A 22,283-nucleotide genomic window follows, 5' to 3' on the forward strand; every position below is an offset into this window, starting at 1 on the left:
GTTTTTCACCAGTGCCTTCAGAGCAGCTTGGACTTCTTCCTTCAGTACCATCAGTTCCTGATCATATGCCACCTCTTGAAATGGTTGAATATCGACTAATTCTTTTTGGTATAATGACTCTGTATATTCCTTCCATCTTCTTTTGATGCTTCCTGTGTCGTTTAATATTTTCCCCATGGAACCCTTCACTGTTGCAACTCGAGGCTTGAATTTTTTCTTCAGTTCTTTCAGCTAGAGAAACGCTGAGGGTGTTCTTCTCTTTTGGTTTTCCATCTCCAGCTCTTTGTACATGTCATTATAAATACTTTATTTTGTCTTCATGAGAGGCCCTTTGAAATCTTCTGTTCAGTTCTTTTACTTCATCAGCCGATCTTAATAATAAAGCCATTAAGTGTTGGAAAGCTGTTACTGATACACTTGGTGACAAATACAAATTTTCCAGAATTTTAATATTCATTTGAAAGTTTAAATTTTATTATTAACAGTATTATGCTATCAGTTGTTTTTCTTGAAATGATAGGCTCGTTTTATTTTCAAGAAAATATCTGTCGCATACCTAAGTCTGAATAACCATGGTTTGTTTTTCACTTGGTCTTTCCAGTAAAAATGGTTTTCCATAATAAAAGCAGTTAGTTCTTATCTCAACTGAAACAACTACAAGTGCTTTTCCTGGAGGAATCATCTAATTTGGGTATACAGCAGAGGTGCTTCATGAGTACTTCTTTTTCATCACATGGAATATTAAAAGTATGCGTACCAAGGTTTGAGATGTAATAAAATTAGTATTTTTTAACTGCTTCATCAAAGATATTTTAAATTGAAACTGGCTTTGTTTTTAACTGAATTTCTGGCAGTGAAGTTGAGTACTTGTATAGTTTGTTGACACTGCTTTGATTCATGCTAAAATACGAGCAATTTTACCACCATTGATTTTGTGTCAATAATGCAAATACCAACAAAACAAAAAGGGCGAATAACATATTAGTATGATTCTGAAAATAGTTTTGACCTTGAAGACCACCTGAAAGGATCTTGGGACTCCGAGAGGCCCATGGACCAGACTTTGAGATCCGGTGAAGTAGAATACTGAATGGAAAGGAGTAAGCAGACAGCGCCAAATCATCTGTAAAGTCAAAGTTGTCACCAGGGTTTAAAGAGTAAATAATGTAAAATTTTAGTTAAAATTGGAACCAATATTAGCATATATCATTCTAAAAATGTCACTGAGAGGAAAAATGATACAGGTTTAGGAAAACTAAACATACGTGACTAAATGTGATTGGAATGTGAAAGCTGGAAACAAGGATCAGTAGTTGGAAAAATAGGCCTTGGTATTAGAAACGACATCGTGTATCGCATGATAGAATTTTGCAAGACCGTTGACCATTTCATTGAAACATTTCAAAGATATCTCATTGGAAATACCTTTTTGAAAACAACGTAAACAGAGACCACACACATGGTCCTAGCCTGATGGAATACACAAGAATTAAATTGACTACATTTGTACAAAGAAATGATGGAGAAGTTCGGTATCACCAGTCGATACAAGATCAGGGGCTGACTGTGGAACTGATCATGAATTGCTCATACGAAAGTTCAAGTTGAAACTGAAGAAAATTAAAACAAGCCCATGAGAGCCAAAGTATGACCTTGAGTATATATACATATATATATAAAACCCAGTGCCATCGAGTCGATTCTGACTCGTAGCAACCCTGTGGGACAGAGTAGAACTGCCCAATAGAGTTTCCAAGGAGTGTCTGGCAGATTCGAACTGCCGACCCTTTGGTTAGCAGCCGTAGTACTTAACCACTACGCCACCAGGGTTTCCATGACCTTGAGTATGTCCCATCTAAATTTAGAGACCATCTCAAGAATAGATTTGATACTGTGAACATTAATGACCAAAGACCAGACGAGTTGTGGGATGACATCAAGAACATCATACAAGAAGAAAGCAAAAGGTCATTAAAAGGCAGGAAAGAAAGAAAAGTTCAAAAGAGATGTCAGAAGAGACTCTGAAACTTGCTCTGAACCTAGAGCAACAGCTAAAGTGTAAATGATAAAGTAAAAGAGCTGAACAGAAGATTTCAGAGAGAGGCTCAAGACAAAGTAAAGTATTATAATGAAATGTGCAAAGACCTGGAGTTAGAAAACCAAAATGGAAGAACAGGCTCGCCATTTCTCAAGCTGAAAAAACTGAGGAAAAAATTAAAGCCTCGAGTTGCAATATTGAAGGATTCTATGGACAAAATATTGAACAACGCAGGAAGCATTAAAAGAAGATGGAAGGAATACATGAGTCAGTGTACCAAAATGAATTGATGGACGTTCAGCCATTTCAGGAGGTAGCATATAATCAAGAAATGATGGTATTGAAGGAAGAAGTCCTGAAGACATTGTTGAAAAACAAGGCGCCAGGAATTGATGTAATAATACCAGTTGAGACCTTACAACAAACAGATGGAAGTCTGGGAATGCTGACTTGTCTCTGCGGGAAATTTGGAAGACAGCTGCCTAGCTAACCAACTGGAAGAGATCCATATTTATGCCTTTTCCAAAGAAAGGTGATCCAACAGAAAGTGGAAATTATTGAACAATATCATTAATAGCTGACACAAGTAAAATTTTGCTGAATATAATTCAAAAACGATTGCCGCAGTATACAGACAAGCAGCTGCCAGAAATCCAAGCTAGATTCAGAAGAGGATGTGGACCGAGGGATATCATTGCTGATATCAGATGAATCTTGGTTGAAAGCAGACAATACCAGGACGATGTTTACCTGTGTTTTATTGACTATGCAAAGGCATTTTGGCTGTGTGAATCATAGCAAATTATGGATAAACAACAACAACAAAAAAACCCAGTGCAATGGAGTCAATTCCGACTCCTAGCGATCCTATAGGACAGAACAGAACTGCGCCATAGAGTTTCCAAGGAACACCTGGTGGATTAGAACTGCCGACCTTTTGGTTAGTAGCTGCAGTACTTAACCACTTGGCCACCAGGGTTTCCAAATTATGAATAGTATGGCAAAAATGGAAATTCCAGAACACTTAATTGTTCTCATGCAGATCTATACAGAGACCAAGAGGCAGTCGTTCAGGCAGAACAAGGGGTACTGTGTGGTTTAAAATTAAGAAAGGTGTACATTACCATACTTATTCAGTCTGTATGCTGAGCAGATAATCCGAGAAGCTGGACTATATGAGGAAGAACATGGCATAAGGATTGGTGGAAGACTCGTTAGCAACCTGCGTTATACAGATGACACAACCTTGCTTGCTGAAAACAAAGAGGACTTGAATCACTTACTGATAAAGATCGAAGACCGCAGCCTTCAGTATAGATTACACCTCAACATAAAGAAAACAAAAATCCTCACAACTGGACCAGTAAGCAAAATCATGGTAAGTGGAGAAAAGATTGAAGTTGTCAAGGATTTCATTTTACTTGGATCCACAATCAACACCCATGAAAGCAGCAGTGAAGAAATGAAGACACGTTGCCTTGGGCAAATCTGTTGCAAAAGACCTCTTTGAAATGTTAAAAAGCAAAGATGTCACCTTTAGGCCTATGCTGTGGAAGAATGGATGCTTTGTATTATAGTGTTGGTGAAGAATATTGACTATACCATGGACTGCCAGAAGAATGAACAAATCTGTCTTGGAAGAAGTACAGCCAGAATGCTCCTTAGAGAGAAGGATGGCAAGGCTTCATCTCACGTATTTTGGATATGTTACCAGGAGAGACCAGTATCTGGAGAAGGACATCATGCTTTGTAAAGTAGAGGGTCAGTGAAAAAAAGGAAGGCCCTCAACAAGATGGATTGACACAGTGTTCACAGCAATGGATTCAAACATGGCGGCGATTGTGAGGATGGTGCAGAATTGGGCAGTGTTTCTTTCTGCTGAAAAGACATAGGGAGAAGATTTGATAAGGCAGATGAGGTGTTCATTTTGAGGCATACTGGGTTTGAAATCCATAGCACATTTTAACTGGAAATGTATAGTGGACGTTAGCTGTGGAACTGGCTCTGGAAATCAAGGTAGACATGCACACTTGGAAGTCATTAGGTAGTATTTGAATCATGATTTTAGGTAAGTTAGAGGCTGTGTTAAGTGCCAAATTAGTATAAAATAAAGGAGTGATTAGTTTGAAGGTGAGATTAATTGAAGGAGGCATCCTAGAAGTGGATTATGATTAAAGTTGTAAAAGACTTAGTAATTATGAAATGTTGTAAAGGAGGAAATTTTCCTAGCACCCCCCTTCCATTTTCTACTTAATATATTGAGGAGAAAAGTTTTCATAATTTTTTGTGCAACCTATTTTTATTTCTTTTATCCCTATGGCATTTTATACTGTTTAAAGTTATTCAAATTCTTAATGGTCACTTGAAATAAGTACAGCTGAACCTATTACTGTTCCGGAAGAGACAGTTGAAACACAGTTTAAAACTTTGCTGTGGATCTTGTAACAAACGAATGACAGACTCATGACCAGAATTTAGGTTTCTTATTCATATTCTCTTTCTCTCCCCTCTCCCCCATTGCTTTTGATATTCCACTTTTGTTTAAAGAGTGTAGACATTTCCAGTTGAAGAAACGCCTAGTTCCTGTGTTGGACGTGTGTGAGAGCCTGAGATTTAATACATGCTATCTGTTGAAATAGAGATGCTTTTTAATTATATTTTTGATTGAGTTATTTTTATCAATAGTAATTTTAATAATATTAACATGAGTTGAAGTTGAGCTAAAAATGGGTTTCTTGTTACGTGGTATTTAAGTCATAGGCTTTTAAATTATTACTTTGGATATATAATGCACTTTAATAAAATATATGTACATTAGGAGTGTTTTTAGATTATTTTAAGACATTTTACAATTGTAGACAGAAATGTGATCATTCATATTGCTGAGGAAGTAGAGAGGTGAAATCTTCACAGATTTCAAAGCTGTATGGGTAAAGTGAGGATTGGGGAATACCAGTAGTACTCAAAATTTTAGAGGAAAGGAATCGTATTTTATGTAATTTTCTTTCTTGGTCCTCTACAGATCTGATATAAACGTGTTATGTTGCTTTGGTTGGCTTATAAAATTTTTGTACTTGGTAATGTGTAGGTCTGGTAACAGAAATGGAAACGTGGGGAAGTTATCTTTTCTGCACCACCAGGGCTCCTTTTTCGCCCTAAATTTTCATAATTCGAATGCTAAGATGGGATTAAAAAAATAAGTATTTTATATATGATATTTGAATGATCTTTTGTGGGCTTAAAATCATCTATTTTTCAAAATAACATATATTTTAAACGAGTTGTGGTAAAGTCACATATGCTTCTCTAAACTTAGATCTGAGCCACCAACTAATAGGAAGCGTGGCCTGCTATCCTTTTATCACCAGTCTCTAAAAGAAGACTTTACACATGTAGATATGTAATTGTTGCTGAATGAAGTAATTTTTAAAAAGCAAGTTTGTGTGTGAAGTATAGAATTGATGGTGTATCAGCGTACCTATATGCCAGCAACTGAATTATAGTTGTTATATCCTCAGAATATTTTAGCCTACCCTTATGTTTTCATAATACCTCATGGAATATGATTTGTAGGGGGGATATAGTTGCAATTAAGATAATTATATATATAAACAATAAAAATTTGCTAACAGAACTAAACAGACCATATTCTGAATTATTAAGACTGTACTAATGTATGTGACCCCTTCAGATGAATAATAATTACAGTATGGTACTCAAACTAAAACAAAATATATGCAGTATGGTATATATTATTAAAAACATTATGTTAATATAATATGCCACACAAATTAAAGTATTTTAAATTAAGAATCCATTGCCTAAGACACCAACTTGGGGTGAAGATTTCATTTGACTATATTTAAACAGTACATTTGTGTCATTTTAAATGTTTTATTCTTATATATTAAAATTTGTATAATTATATGCCTGGAGAAAGGTTAACATTATGTTGTGGGTATAATATGGGAAAAATAAATGAGATATTTCTAAAAATGTAATTAAATAGTAGCTAGGAAACTTTGCACTTTTGTCGTTGCTGTTAGGTGCTGTTGAGTCGGTTCCAACTCATAGTGACCTGTGTACAATAGAACAAACACTGCCTGATCTTGTGCCATCCTCACAGTCATTGGCTGTGTTTGAGCCCACTGTTTCAGCCACTCGTTGAGGGGCTTCCTCTTTTTTGCTGACCTTTTACCAAACATGATGTCCTTATCCAGGGACTGATGTCTGCCTGATAACATGTCCAAGGTATGAAGCCTCACCATCCTCACATCTAAGGAGCATTCTGGTTGTATTTCTTCAAAGACTGATTTGTTCGTTCATCTGGCAGTCCATGGGTATAGTCGTTGTTCTTTGCTAACACCATAATTTAAAGGCATCAATTCTTTAGTCTTCCTTATTCATTTCATTATTCAGCTTTTTCATGCATATAAGGTGGTTGAAAATACCATGGTTTTGGTCAGACACACCTTAGTCCTCAAAGTGACATCTTTGCTTTTTAACACTTCAAAGAGGTCTTTTGCAGCAGATATGCCCGGTGCAGTAGTACCTCATTTGATTTCTTGACTGCTGCTTCTGTAGGCATTGATTGTGGATTCAAGTAAAATGAAATCCTTGGCATCTTCAATGTTTTCTGTTTATCATGGTGATGCTTACTGGCCCAGTTGTGAGAATTTTTTTTTTTTTTTTAATGTGAGGTGTAATCCGTACGATAGCCCTTGATCTTCAGTAAGTGCTTCAAGTCCTCTTCACTTTCTGCAAGCAAGGTTATGTCATTTGTATTTCACAGGTTGTTAATGAGTTTTCCTCCAATCCTGACACCGTGTTCTTCTTCATATAGTATAGCTTCTCAGAGTGTTTGCTCAGCATACAGGTTGAATAGGTATGGTGAAAGGATACAACCCTGATGCACACCTTTTCTGACTTTAAACCACTCGATATCTCCTTGTTCTGTCCAACAACTGCCTCTTGACCTATGTACAGGTTCCTTATGAGTACAAGTAAGTGTTCTGGAGTCCCCATTCTTCACAATGTTATCCATAATTTGTTATGATCCACACAGTTGAATGCCTTTACATAGTCAGTAAAACACAGGTAAACAACTTTCTGGTATTCTCTTCTTTCAGCCAGGATTCATCTGACATTAACAATGATATCCCTTGTTCCTCATCCTCTTCTGAATCTGGCTTGAATTTCTGGTAGTTCCCTGTCGATGTACTGCTGCAACCACTTTTGAATGATCTTCAGCAAAATTTTACTTGTGTATAATATTGAAGATATTGTTTGATAATTTCCTTTCTTTGGAGTAGGCATAAATATGGATCTCTTTCAGTCAGTTGTCTAGGTAGCTATCTTCCAAATTTCTTGGCATAGACAAATGAGCACTTCCAGCACTGCATCCGTTTGTCGAAACATCTCAATTGGTATTCCATCAATTCCTGGAACCTTGTTTTTCACCAGTGCCTTCAGTACATCTTGAACCTCTTCAGTACCATTGGTGTCTAATCATATGCTACCTCCTGAAATGGTTGAACTTCGACCAATTGTTTTTGGTATAGTGACTATGTATGCCTTCCATCTTCTTTTGATGTTTCCTGCATCATTTAGTATTTTGCCCATGTTGTTGTTGTTGTTGTTAGGTGCCATCAAGTTTGGTTCCAACTTATAGCTACCCTATGTACAACACTGTCTGGTCCTGAGCTTTCTCCATAATCATTGTTATGCTTGGGCCCATTGTTGAAGCAACTGTGTCAGTCCATCTCATTGAGGGTCTTCCTCTTTTTTGCTGACCCTCTACCAAGCATGATGCCCTTCTCTAGGAACTGGCTCATAGAACCCCTCAGTATTGCACTCGAGGCTTGTATTTTTCCTTCAGTTCTTTCAGCTTGAGAAATGCCAGGTGTATCCTTCCCTTTTGGCTTTCTAACTCCAGGTCTTTGCACGTATCATTATAATACTTTACTTTGTCTTCTCCAGCCTGCTTTTGAAATCTTCTGTTTAGCTCTTTTATTTCATTTTTCCTTTAGCTTCTGTTCACCATTCAAGAGCAGGTTTCACAGTCTCTTTTGATATCCATTTTGATCTTTTCATTGACCTTTTGCTTTCTTCATGTATGATATCCTCGCACAACTCTTCTTGTCTTTGGTCATTAATGTTCAGCACATCAAATCTGTTCGGGAGATGGTCTCTAAATTCAGGTGGGATATATTCAGGGTCTTATTTTGGCTCTTGTATACTTGTTTTAATTTTCATCAGCCTTTTTTTTTTTTTTTTGTAAATAGCTGTTACTTACGTTGCACTTGACTTATTTATTTTTCCTGACTTATGTATGTTCTTTTGTGTTGTTCATATCGTTTCATTGTTGCCTTCTCCAGCTCCCAGCTCTAAGTGAAAACTTGCTTTCTGTTTCTTCAACCTATTCAGTTGAACGTTTAACGAGAGTCACTATTCTGATGTCCAGAATGTTCATTCAGTTAAATCATGTAATTATGTCTGGAGCAAACTTAGCATTATGCTGTAAGGAAAAAAATAAACATGTGAGGCCTTTTGCCTCATCTTTCTTACAGTATACAATTTCACTGGTGTTCCACCTGAGGCAAAATTAGCACATGCTGAACTACCTTGGTGGAACAAATGTCATAATAATTAAAAGAAATTTAAAGTAAAGCAAGTTAGAAAATGAAGTTAATGGGAAGCCTTCATGAAAGAGGTCTTTTAAATCATCACTTTTTTATAGTGACTTTTTTTATTGAGGTATAATGCATAATGTACACATATCATGCATGATCAGCCTGGTTAGTTTTTATATATTTATAAATCTGTGTATCCTTACCTCCCACATCAAGATATATGACATTGCCAGCATTCCAGTAGTTCTCCTTTGTACCCCTTCCCTTACCATACGTACCCACTAGTCTAATCACTCTTTTGACTTCTGTTACCGTATAGAAATTTTGTTTGTACTTGAGCTTCATGTAAATGCAACATCACTATCTGTGCTTTTACGTCTAGCTTCTTTCATTCAACGTTGTCTAAAAGAGTCATCCTTCTTTTGTGAGTGTTTATCTTTTTTATTGATGAATAATATTCCACTGTATAAGTACACCATAATTTATCCATCCTGCTGTTGATGGGGAGTCCCTGGGTGGCACAATTGGTTAAGTGATCAGGTGCTAACAGAAAGGTTGGTTCAAGCCCACCAGAGGTGCCTTGAACAAAAGCCTGGCAGTCTACTTTGCAAAGATCAGCCATTGAAGACCCTGTGCAGCATAATTCTACTCTGATAAGTAGGGTTGCTGTGAGTCAGAATCAGTTTGATGGCTACTGGTTTGTTTGGTTTTTAGCTGTGGACAGACATTTGTTTCAAATTTCTGGTTATTGTGAATGGAGCTCTTCCTGAATATTTGTACATGTTTTTTCAAGGACACATGCCTCATTTCTCTTGGATATAATTATTGTGTGGAATCGCTAATCATAGGGCAAGCACGTATTTAGGTTTAACACACAATGCTGAACAGCAAAGTGATTGAACCAATTAATACTCCCACAAGAACTATATGAGAGTTCCAGCTGAACTACAGCTTTACAAATATTTGGTATTTTAGTCATTTGAATGGATAAGTAATATAATATTGGTTTTAATTTGCATTTTTTTGAATAATGGTGTTGAGCACCATTTTGTGTGCTTACTGGACACTTGAATATCCACTTTGGTGAAATGCCTAAATAAATCTTTTGCCTATTTTTTCGTATTGATTTGTGGGAGTTAAGCACACACCCAGAGAGAGGGAAAGAAAGAAGAGTCTTTTGTTAGATATATGCATTAGAAATATCCTCTTTCCCAGTCTGTGGCTTTCTTACTCTTGTACTAGTGTCTTTTGATGAGCAGATGTTCTTAATTTTAATGAAACTCAATTTGGCTTTTATGATTACTGCTGTTTTTTTTTTCTGGCTTTGTTTAAGAGATCTTTGCCTTTTATAAAGTCATAAAGAAATTTGCCTATGTTTTCTTTTAGAAAACTTATTTAGAAACTTTATATTTTACATTCTCACATTTAGGTTTATTACCTATCTCAATATTATTTTTGTAGGGACAGTGATAACAAATGATAAAAAACACAAACCCCCACACACATCTTTCTGATCTCTTTATTCAGTTCCATTGGTCTGTTCATACCAATACCACACTGTCTTAATTGCAGTAGCTTTATGATAAATCCTAATATTGGGTTGTAAAGTCCTTCATCTTTGTTTTTCAAGGTTTTTTGTTTATCCTAGATTCTTTGTATTTCTATAAGATTTTAGAATCTGCTCAACAGTTTCTATTCAAAAAAAAAAAACTGCTTTTAAAATGTTACTTTAAATACAAAATGTGTAAACTTTATTTATGTCTTCTGATTATTGTCCATTGAGGACTTGGGGGAAACAAAGAGATTTGTAGGTCCTCTTATAAAAATTAGTTATTTGGGACTATTACCTTCGTCACTACTTAAATTTTTTTTAAAACTTTTCTTTATGAAGTAATTTCAGATTTACAAAAAAAGTGCCAAAAAATAGAGTTCTTACACTTTTCACCCAGATTCCACTAATGCTAACATCTTACATAAATAAGTATAGTATATTGTCAAAAACAGGAAATTAACATTGATACAACACTGTTAACTAATCTACCAGCTTTATTTAAACTTTGCCAGTTGTTCCACTATTGTCCCTTTTCTGGTCTTGAATCCAGTCCAGAATCACACATTGGATTTAGTTGTCATATCTCTTTAGTCTTAATATTCACCAATCTGGGCCAGCTCCTCACTTGTTTTTGTCTTTCAGGACCTTGACACTTTAAGTGCACTGGGCAGTTTTTGTTTGAGAATGTCCCTCAGTTTGATAGTACCTTGTGATTAAATTCAGGTTATGCATTTTTGGCAAGAGTACCACAGTATACATGATGTAGGTGTGTTCTTGTTACCTGCAATGTTAACTTTCATCACTTGGTTAAAGCCATATCTGCTAGATTCTTTGACTCTTGCCCTCTATCTCCCTCACCTTCCTTCCTCTCTCCCTCCCGTACTGCTTTCCTTCTTTTTTCTGTTCCTTCCTTTCTTTCTTCCCTCCCTGCCTTCCTATCTTTCTACCCTTTCATTCACCTTTAATCTTAGCTTGATTGCTTTTTATTGTATACTTTCAAAACAACAACAAAGCCGTTTCTGGGCTATTCTTTTGTAATTTTTGCTCTTTATTTAGCCAAAAAACATTCTTGTTATCCATGATTGAAATAGATATGCTGCTGTGTTTTCTACTTTGTCTGTGCTTACTTATTTAAAAAATATTTAACTCTATCTTTAGCACATTTGGAGGTTTTTATGGTATACCAGAACTGTTCTAAATTAAGGATGACATATAAAAAGTTGGTTTTAAACCCATCCTCTGCCCACTTTTTTGCTGTATTTAGTAGTAATGTTAATTCTGTTGATATTGTGGTAATGATTTACCTATTTTACTAATTTTTTAATAATCCTTTGAGGTAAATAGCATCAATGCCATTACAAAGATCAAGAACCGAGATCTTTGAGAAGTTATGTAATGTGCCCAAATTCATAAATGGTAGAGGCAAAATTTGAACTGGGAGCCAAAGCCTTTGTTCTTAAATGTTCTGGTGGACTTACGGGTTTCATTATTTTGTTAGTCTTTTGGCTTTTTGTTTCACAGAATCTGTCTCTTCCTCTTCCTGAGTCTCTTCCCCACCTTTCTGTCTCTGTGTCTATATGTCTGTGCTTCTGTGCCTGTTTCTGTCTATCTCTATCTTATTGTCACCTTCACAACCAGAATTTCCACATATTTTCAGAATGCCTCTAGGAGGTGGTACAGCCCCCATTGAGAAGTTTTAGGCTAGGGGGAATAACTTTTACCCCACATTTAGAAAAATGTAATCTATAAGTAAAAAAAAAAAACTATAAGTAGCCTTCAAAAATATTTAAAAAAAAAAATTTTTTTAACCTTTTGTTTTTAAGAGTCTCAAAGCATGTTGATCAATAATAGGTGTATATAACTAATTGTCGTTATTTCTTATATTGTTAGGGTTGTAGACACAAAAGAGGACTTGCATGTTTTATCTCCTGGGAAGTTCAGGAATGGGGAAGGTTCAAGGAGGCCTCCTCTACCTTCAGAGATGTGAGAGCAAACAATATGGACACTAGGGTATGTTTGTTTCTCTGATCATTGGGAGTCCTGCTTCAGATGATTTTTAAACTTAATTAACTTTTTAATATGGTTTATTTTGTATAAAGGAGGCAGCCTAGGAAGTTAATTAAGCAAGGTCTTACTGTTGGTCTTCATGTGAATATGGCATATTTTCCTAAAAAATCTTTTTGCCTATTAGGCTCCTAAAAAAATAGCCAATACCTAAAAAAAAATACCTAGAAAGTAACTGGTAGACAGAAGGCTAGGCTTACAAGGGTTCTGAATGTAGGGTGCTTTAACGGACCTCGGGTATCTGTGAACTCCCTAAAACTTCCTGTCCCTCTGTGCATGTATGCACATGTGTATGTGTTACCCACATGGAGTTTTCTGAAGGCCCATTGTTTTTATCAGGATCACAGAGTGTGTCTGTAACCTGCACTTCTTATTCCCTACCCCAGCTCTCTATACATACACCACTGATAGAGGAAAATGATAAAGTTGATTAGTGGAATGGTGATCAGGTGTCCCTAGAGTCATTGGTAGGCACTAGTACCTGTCACTTGGGTACTTGATAACAAGCCCTCTAGTTTAGAATATAGACAAGGTAAAATTGTTTCTATTTTAAGCCTGTAAATTTCTTAAGGAATTGGAATGTAATCATAAAATAACAAAATTTGTTATGTAGTCATTAAAAGGACAATTACTAATAAAATTCAGATTTTCACTTATTGTATAATGTTCTTTTGTGCTTGAATATGCGTGTGACTTAATTGAAAAGAACAATGATTTGTAACTGCTGAGAGCCCTTTCCGTACTATAAATATAAGAACTGGCTTGATTTCTGACTCAATTTATTGATCACTCATATGTACTAGACACTGTGCTGGGAACATAATAGTGAGCAAAACAGATTCTGCCTTTGCTCTTAGCTTGTTTCATCATCTGGTAGAGAAGGCAAATAACAGTAAGATGTGGTAAAGGCTGTGATAGGGAACATGTATGGATACCGTGGATCACCTGAGAGAAGTTCCTTACCAGTATAGGTGAGGTCAAGGATGACTTTCCAACTGAGACCTGAAGGATGAATAGGAGTTAGCCAGAGGAAAACTGCACAGTCCAAAGGTGGTCCTTGATATCCTGGTTTCCTTGCCTCGTTTCAATATACTGTTGCTTCATTTCAGCTGGCATTTTATTCTTAATTATTAAAATTTTATTTTAAACAATATTAATAAATGTATTTGTCCTTGCCTTTTTAAATACATGATACTGAACCATCCCCATCTTATATGATATAATGCTTTCTAATTTCCAATCACTTTCTTATTCATTTTTTTCTTCTTTGATTCTCATAAGATACTGGGAAGTAGGCATTATTTTTCCCATTTTACAGATAAACACTTGGGAAGCTCAAATCACCTGCCTTAGATTAGGTAACTATTAAGAACAGGGAATAGAATCCAGTTTTCATTTTTAGTCCAGTGTTCTTGTATATTGTTTCATATAATTAAACAATTTCTTGATAGTTCATTAGTTCTGCTGCACAGTTTCAATTCTGGGCCTTATGTGTAGGTGTATCAGGTTAATTCTCCTTATATTAAATAGTTCCAAGTATTTCTGCATTTTGAATTCTTAGTGCAGGTGCTCCCCGACTTAAACCGAGTTTTGTTCCAACCACTGCATTGTAAGTTGGGTCTGACATAAAGTCGAATACCTCTTTTTTTTTTTTTTTCAAGTTTTCATTATTATTGCCTTTTATTATCAGTATCTATGTAAATTTGATTGTTGAACATCTGCAAGTGGACATCTGAGAATGATAACATCAGCAAATTACACACTGCAACATTATATGGAGTAATATTACTAACAATAAAAAAAAAAAAAACCCAAACCTGTAGCTGTTGAGTTGATTCCAACTCATAGTGACCTTATATAAGATGTATTAAAAAAAAAAAAACAGTCATAAGTGCATTTCATCCTGACTCAAATACATCATAAGTTGGGGACTACTTGTATAAATGTTTTATGTCTGTTGTCATACACTGCTGGTGTTCAGTTCTCACCTTGTTCTGTTAACCCATTTTTTTGATTCATTACTTCTGATTTACTTTGTCCTAAGAAAACTGACAATGAAGCATACTAAATTTGTGTATAGCATTTTCAAAAGTGGCTGTAAACAGTGTCCCATGGATTCTTTTATGAATGAGGGGTATCCTTTTAATTCATAAAGTTTTTTTTAATATTTATTTGGAAATAAGACTCAAAAAAAGTTGTAACAGTAGCACAGAGTGTTCCTGTATACTCTTCACCCAACTGTCTCCAGTGAGTGATAATATAACCACAATATATTATCAAAACCAGGAAATTGAAATTGGTACAATATAATTAACTAAACTGCAGACCTTATGTGGATTTCACCAGATGTACATGTACCCATTTTTTATATAGTATTAAGACGTTTAAGCACATGTATGTTAGTGTTCTGTGTTGTATAACAATTACCAAAATTTAGCTACTTAAAACAATACACATTATTTCACAGCTTCTGAGGATCAGAAGTCTAGGTTTAGTTGGGTACCCTGCAAGGCTACAAGCAAGGTTTCAGCCAGAGCTGGACTCTCAGGAGGTGCAGCTGGAGAAGGATCTGTCTTACTTTCCTAGGGTTGCCATAACAAAATACTACAAAGTTGGTGATTTTAAAGAACAGACATTTATTTTCTCACAGTTCTAGAGGCTAGAAGTCCAAATTCACACTGTCAGCAAGGTTATGCCCTCTCTTTCTGTTGGTTTTACAGGAAAATTCTCCCTTGGCTCTTTCAGCTTCTGGTAGCCCCAGGTATTTCTTGGCATTCCTTGGCTTTTAGAAGGATCTTTACAAGGTGTCTTCCCCCTGTGTTACCCTAACTCTGTTTCGTTTTCCCTTTTTTAAGACACTACTCAAAAGGCAATAAGACTAGGACCCACCTTACTACAGTATGTTGTTGTTAGCTGCTATTAAGTTGGTTCCTTGTTCATGGTGACCCCATGCACAACTGAACAAAACACCACCTGGTCCTGCACTATCCCCATGATTGGTTGCATATCATATTGAAACTTTGTGGTCCATAGGGCTTTCACTGGCTGATTTTCAGAAGTAGATTGCCAGGCCTGGAAGTAGATCATCAGGATTTTCTTCCTAGTCCATCTTAGTCTGGAGGCTCCACTGAAACCTGTTCAGCATCATAGCGACACACGTCTCACTGATAAATGAATGGTAGCTGTGCATGAGGTGCATTGGCCAAGAATAAAACCTGGGTCACCCTCATGGAAGGTGTGAATTCTACCACTGAGTCACCACTGCCCTTCAAAGTCAAACTACCTTAAGCAAAAAAGGAGTTTTTACTGTGACTACAAAGTTCAGGGATATAGGGGTATGTTTGGTTTGACCACGATTGAATTTAGATGTTCTAAGTGATCCCCTTAATTGCCATGTTTTCTTTTTTTATGTTAGCTTTATTTTCTGGCTATCTGTGGTAAAACAGGCACTTCTTTCCTCTGTAGCTTCAGACTGTGTCTCTGCAGCTGATGTTCTTAGAAGAAGAATTTCCATATCAATTCCTGAGAGAAAAAAAAAATCAGATTGACCCTATATCAATTATATGCCTATTCCTAGACCAGTCATTGAATACTGAGTATATTGGGTACTCTGACCCATATACAGCTTATGCTTCATTTGTGGCAGGGATGATAGCCCTGTGGAGTCAAATGAAGTATGGGAAGGACAGTTCCAATAGGAGGGAAAGCAAAGCAAGTTTCAAAAACAGAAGCCTATTATTAAAATAGTTAACTTTATTTTTCATTTTATTTTGAGGAGAGAATTGTCTCTACCTGCATCTCTCTTAAAGTTGAAAAAATGGGGGCAATAAGCAGGAAAGACATGAAAAATTTTTCTTCTTTTTGTATATTATGTTAATGGAATTAACATCCTTGTTCTTCAAATTAGATTGTTATACTTTTTATTCATTGGGAATTGATAAAAATTAATTATAATAAATGGGACTGTTTAGCACTAGCATCATCTCTTGCTTGGATTACTGGAATAGCCTCAGTATCAGGTATCTATTACAGTATAACAAACAAAATTTAGTGAATTAGAATAACAGCAGTTTGTTTTTTGTTAAGAGTCTGGGTATATTGGGTGGTGGTTCTGCTGGTCTCACTTGAGCTCACTTATGCAACTGCATTCAGCTGGCGCCTAAGCTGGTCTGGAGCGTCCACTGTGGCTTCACTCCCGTGTCTGGCATATCAGCTGGAATGGCTATCACAGCTGCAGTGATTGGGTTCTTTAGTACATGGCCTCTCTCCACATAATCTCTTTCATCCTCCAGGGCCTCTCTCTCTAGCAGAATAGCCTGAACTTCTTTACATAGCAGTTAAATTTTCAATAGCAAAAACAGATGCTTTGAGTCCTCTTCAGGCGCTCACTTGGAACTCCCAGAGCATCACCAGAATGTCACTTTCATTGTCTTCTGCTGGTCAAAACAAGTCAAAAAGCTAGCCCAGAGCCATTGTGGGAGAGGACTACATGATGGTATGAATTCAGGGAGGCAGGATTCATTTGAGGCTATTTTGTAACAATCTACCATAGCTTCGTAAGTGACTTCCCAGCTTTTCTCTGCACCCCCTCAGATCTACTCTTAACACTGTAGGTCAGACTGTATCACTTTACCTAAGCCTTGCCCTGACTGTACAGGGTTCTATAGGATATTGCTTTAATCAAATAGGGGTTTATTTTTCATTTAAAATAAATAGTCTAAAGGTAGGTAATCTAGGACTTGTGCCTCAGTTCAGGAAGGCTATCAGAGACCACAGTTTTTTTTTTCTCTTTCTGCTCTGCTATTTTTAGTGTGTGTGTGTGTGTGTTTTAATCCTGTTTGCCTTTCAATGCTGCACCTTTAGGCAGTGGGTCTACATTCCAGATTTAAAAAAAAAAAAAAAAGGACACTTTCCCCAAAATCCTGAGCTTATTTCTCCTTGCTTAAGAAGTGTCATATGGCTACTTCCAGCTGCAGGAGAGTCTGATGAAGTGAGAATTTTATCTGTGTACTTTGCTGCATCTAACAAAATGAGCGTTTTCTTAGTAAGGATAACAAAACAAAACAAACAAACAGAAAAAACCCACTGCTGTCGAGTTGATTGTATCCACTTAGTGACCCTGGAGGATAGATACTGTGTAGGCAGCCAGCAGTATCTGCATTAGTGCCAACATATGCAAGGAACTATACTTATTGCTAGGAAAGCATTCTTAGTCCTATACATAGCCATCATGAGACTTAGAAATTATACATTCAAGGTAGTTGTACTACTTTCATTTTGCACGTGAGGAAACTAAAGCTGTTCATCATTGGAGTGTTAGAATTTATACATGACTAGTCTGACTCCATCACAGTATATCCTGAGCCTTTGGTTCTTCAAAAACAAAACAATTAAAAAAAGAACAGCACATTATGACCTACATTTTTATAAAAGCTTTTTGTTTCTTCAACTCATGTTTGGTTTGCATGTCTGTCTTTCTTAATAAATTGAATACCTGAAAGAAAGAAAGATAGATTGTATCATTTTTGTCTTTATATCCCCATACCTAGAGCTCAGTGACTGTTTTGAATAAATGAAGTTTTTGAAAAAGCTAAAAGATGGAAAAGCCAAACACCATTGAGTTTCATAGCTGTTGACAGCTAGTGTTCTGCTGGTTTCCTGCTTTCTGGTTGTGAGCACTCTTCTCCAAGACACAGAAGCTTGCACTGGGGTGATGGAAGAGGAAAAATTGTGTCATGTCAGTATTCCTAACTTAAGAAAGATAACATCCATTAATAAATGCAAGTCAGTACGAGCATGGGGTAGTTCAAATACAGGAAAATGGGTGCTCCACATAGCTCCTCTAAAAAAGTCAGTCTGGGGTAAAAAAGCATCAAACTAAGAGTCAGGCGACTAGTATGCTAAACCCAGTCATGTCATTGACATTTCTTTGTTACCTTAAGCAAGTCACTTAGCTGCCTCGAACCTGCTTTCATCAAAACTAAAATCAAGAGAGTTACACTAAATGATCTTTGAAATTCCTCCTAGCTAAAACAGTGTATGAATCATCATATCCAGTGGTTTTGATGGGTACTCTAACATTTCTTGGCATGTATCAGGTCAGACTGTTTTATATTTCTAAAATGTAGACAAAGTAACAGCTTTTTCTCTTCTTCCCAGGGAGCTTGGCCAGTGAGGGGTAAACATCCTTTCCTATGTCCCTAAATGAAGCGCTTGGTTACAAGTGTCAGACTTCTCTTCATTTTGTTTTTTGAATCTGGTTTTGTTCTTATTTCATATTTTTCTTACCTTTACTATGAGTTTGTTGAAGTGTAGTAAATTGAAAAATGGCAATTCGAATTTTCATTTAGAAATCAGAATCTCATTATTTCATATAATAAATATGGTTGTATTGAGCAAATATATATTAACACATTAGTGTATTTGAATTATTTGGTTGTCAAATGATGTGGTCCAATTAAGAGTGAGATGTGTCTCATCCCTTGCAACAAATTGTGTTGACTAAAAATAGCCTAATTTAATAGCAAAGATACTATACAGGATATCATTATAAACGTTCACATTTGCCAAAATTGAAATAAAATGAAAGCTATTTTTAAAATGATATCTTGCCCTGTTTATTAGAGAGGCAGCACATGTTCATTGCTAAAATTTGAGAAAAAATGAAAAACTTCAAACAAAAAAAAATTCTCTTTTTTTATTTGGATGAATGGTTGGTGGAAGATGGTGATGCTGTCTGGAATTGAGTTTTATGATTAGGATTCTAGGATTTATGATTAGGATTCTTCATGGGGTTCTAGTCCCTCCCCTCCCCTTTTCTTCCCTCGTCTTCCTTCAACCCCCCTTTTCTTTCTCTATTTTATCTCCATACTTCGTGAATATATTAATAAATTTTAGAGGGAGATTGTGATTTGAAGTTGGATCAAACTTTGTTTTAAAAAGACAAGAAAAGATATCAGTTGTATACTTTGGGTTGAGGCATGAAATTTCATAGAATAGAAAATAATTGTGAATGGTGGATGGAAATTTTAAACTTTAGACATAAATTAGTGTAATGTAGATGTTCTGGACAGGTACTACTGCCTATAACAGAATCTATTGAAACAAAAGTTATCACTGAAGATTTTCAGTGTCTTAAAAGCTATTTACGGTATTTTTACACAAAAGAGCTCACCTTCTGCTTTTGTTTGCTGGGCACGTCCTCCCCCCACAAGGCACCCTCACAAGTGCTGCCATGCCAATCCTCTTCTACATGTTGTTGTTAAAAAAAAAAAAAAAAAGCATATTACTCAGGAAAATATCTCATAGGGAGAGGGTGTAGCTGACAGACAAACACAGAAGGTGCCATGCACATTATTTGCATAAAAATACAGTATTTTCATGGGGCTAATTTAAAAAAAAAAAAAATTTTTTTTTTTAATTTAACGTTCTGGGTCAAGATTGGGGTCCCCGAGTGGTGAAAACTGTTAACACATTCAACTGCTAACCAAAAGATTGGTTGTTTGAGTCCACGCAGAGGTGTCTTGGAAGAAAGTCCTGGCGGTCTGCTTCCACAAAACCAACCTTTGAAAATCTGTGGAGCACAGTTCTGTCCTGAAAACACATGGGATCACCAGGAGTCAGTGTCAACTCCGTGATAACTGGTTTAGGCCAAGATTATTGTTTCCTTGCTTGTTAATGATGATTCCTGGTTCTTATGATATAATTGTTTCTGGGTTTGTTTTTTTTTTAAGAGACATAATTTAATAGATGAAATATCTTATTTTAGTTCGAAGTGAAATGCAAAGAAAATTATATTTTCAAATAACTTTCAGTTTATTATTGCAACTAAAATTTTTAGAAAGGAGTAGTAAAAAGTACTGTAACTTTTTCTTATCTGTTGTTAGAGAGCATTTGATTATCTTAAATTATTGAGTATATTGCATGTATCCCTTGCTCCTTTCCAGAAGTATTCGAGCCATTGTTACAACTAAAGATGGGAGTAAAATATGATTACTAAAAAGGGGGAAAAAATCAAGCATATAGACAGAAAGAGGAACATGTTAACCATAGGAGCTAATATAGTTGCTGTGCTGAATACCAATTTTGCCATTGGGCTACCTGGAGTTGAAGTTCTCTTTATCTGAAATGGAAACACGAGTTCCTCAGCAGTGACACGTTTTCTTGAATTCAGAAAGAATATTAAATAACGTAATGGGCAAATCATTAAAAACAAAACTACTCTGCCAGGCATAGACTCTGCCCTCAAATTGCCCAGTCTTTTGGGATGGTCAGACAAGAAAAGGGATAATTGTTTAAGATGCGCATCATCAGAGCACACGGGACAGGCAGGTAATCCACATCTTAAGGGCGAGCATGGGCAGGAAATTCTTCCTCAAGAAGAGTTGTGGTAAATTTTGAAATAAAGTGGAAGTTAACTGGGCCAAGGAAAGAACTTGGAAGAGATAGCTGAAGAAAGAAGGGAAGGTGGTCCATCTCAAAGGTACAGCAGGCATAGTGACTGAGCCAAGAGTGATTGTGTTCCCTGCAGTAAGTTTCCATAATTTGTTGTGTTTGGAGTTTAGGGAGCAAATTGGAAAGAAACAGAAGTCGAAGTAGGCAGGGGCCTTCAAAAGATTCACATCAAATACAGAAGCCATTTTCATATGACAGTTTCTTTTAAGAAGCCTTTAAAGTTTAGCACCTTGGTTCCCGAACTGTGCACCAGAGCTCTCTGGGGCACCAGCAAACTCTTGAGAGTGCTGCAGTATGTTTTAAAAGTTTGAAGCTTCATTTGTTAGACACCATATGAGCTAGCTGGACACAGTTAACAGTTTAAGTATTAGATCATTTTACATTCCCTTTCCGAAGCTGAGTTTTTGGTGATTGCTGTGAAAAAAGCAAGTACAGTGCAAAAAATCAAGGTGGAACAGATAACGAGGGTGGCAGTAGTATCCAGTCTGATTCCAAGGTTGAAGAAATGTAGAATACCCTATAGGCAGATACATTCCTTTAGTAACTAACTGTGGCTACTAAAGAATGAAATAAATTTTAATTTATGTGTATTGTTTCAAACAGCTAGTAAATTGTTAAAACATAGGTATTGAGTTATTTGGATCTTAATTACTTAGTGAATGGAATTGTTAGGTATTTCCTTTGGCCTATGGGACACAAGGAAAAAATTACTGAGACACCAAGGGTGCCGTGGAGAAGCTCAGGTGGCGCAAGCAGTTTGCGATCGGCTGCTAAGCTAAAGGTTGGCGATTCAGACCCGCCCGATGGCAATGTAGAAAATAGGCCCGGGTGAACTACTTTCAGTACCAGAAAACCAAACCTGTTGCCATTGAGTTGACTCCCTCCGACTCGTAGCGACCCTGTAGAACTGCCCCATAGAGTTTCCAAGGAGCACCTGGTGGATTCAAACTGCCGACTTTCTGGTTAGCAGCCATAGCACTTAAACACTATACCAACAGGGTTTCCACTTTTAGTAAAAAAAAAAAAATTTTTTTTGGAGCAGCTCTTCTCTGTAACACATGGAGTTTCCATGAATTGGGGACTGACTTGAAGGCAGTTAACAACAAGAACAGCCAGGGTGCTTTGAACCAAGAAATTTTGGGAAGCTGTGGCTTAGTATGTAATATTAAAGCCCCAATTTGTTAAAGCAATTAAAGTTCTGTAAGCAGTCTATATGTAATGTTTTCTGTTTTTAGCAAGCCACAGGTGGATTCATAAACTTTGGAAACAACAAAATAAATAACATGGTAGGACTTAACATTCCATTATAAGTACAGTTGACCCTCCATATCTGCAGGTTCCATATCCGCAGGTTCCATATCCGCAGAATCAACCAGCCACAGATGGAAAATATTCGGGGGCGGGGGGAGGTTCCAAAAAGCAAAACTTGAATTTGCTTTGCACTGAGCACTACCCCGAGTCCACGCAGATGAAGTGATGTGAAGGCCTATCATGCTGCAGCGCCCACCGTTTCACAGGTCCGTGGGCTCTCCCTAGCGCTGGT

The 22,283-nt window shown here is 36.5% G+C and overlaps 1 protein-coding gene across 2 annotated transcripts in view; it reads left to right on the plus strand.

The window, feature by feature from the left end:
- PKN2 (protein kinase N2) overlaps nucleotides 1-22,283 on the plus strand; it is a 194,808-nt gene that overhangs the window by 38,779 nt on the left and 133,746 nt on the right. Inside the window, exon 2 of one of the 2 annotated variants that reach the window (XM_049879693.1) lies at nucleotides 12,113-12,232. The exons of the other annotated variant lie outside the window; for it this stretch is intronic. Coding sequence (XP_049735650.1) covers nucleotides 12,113-12,232 — 120 coding nt within the window. The remainder of the gene's footprint in view (nucleotides 1-12,112; nucleotides 12,233-22,283) is intronic. 2 annotated transcript variants of the gene reach the window in all.

Source organism: Elephas maximus, chromosome 3 (genome assembly GCF_024166365.1).
Source record: "Elephas maximus indicus isolate mEleMax1 chromosome 3, mEleMax1 primary haplotype, whole genome shotgun sequence".
NCBI classification, from domain to species: Eukaryota; Metazoa; Chordata; class Mammalia; order Proboscidea; family Elephantidae; genus Elephas; species Elephas maximus.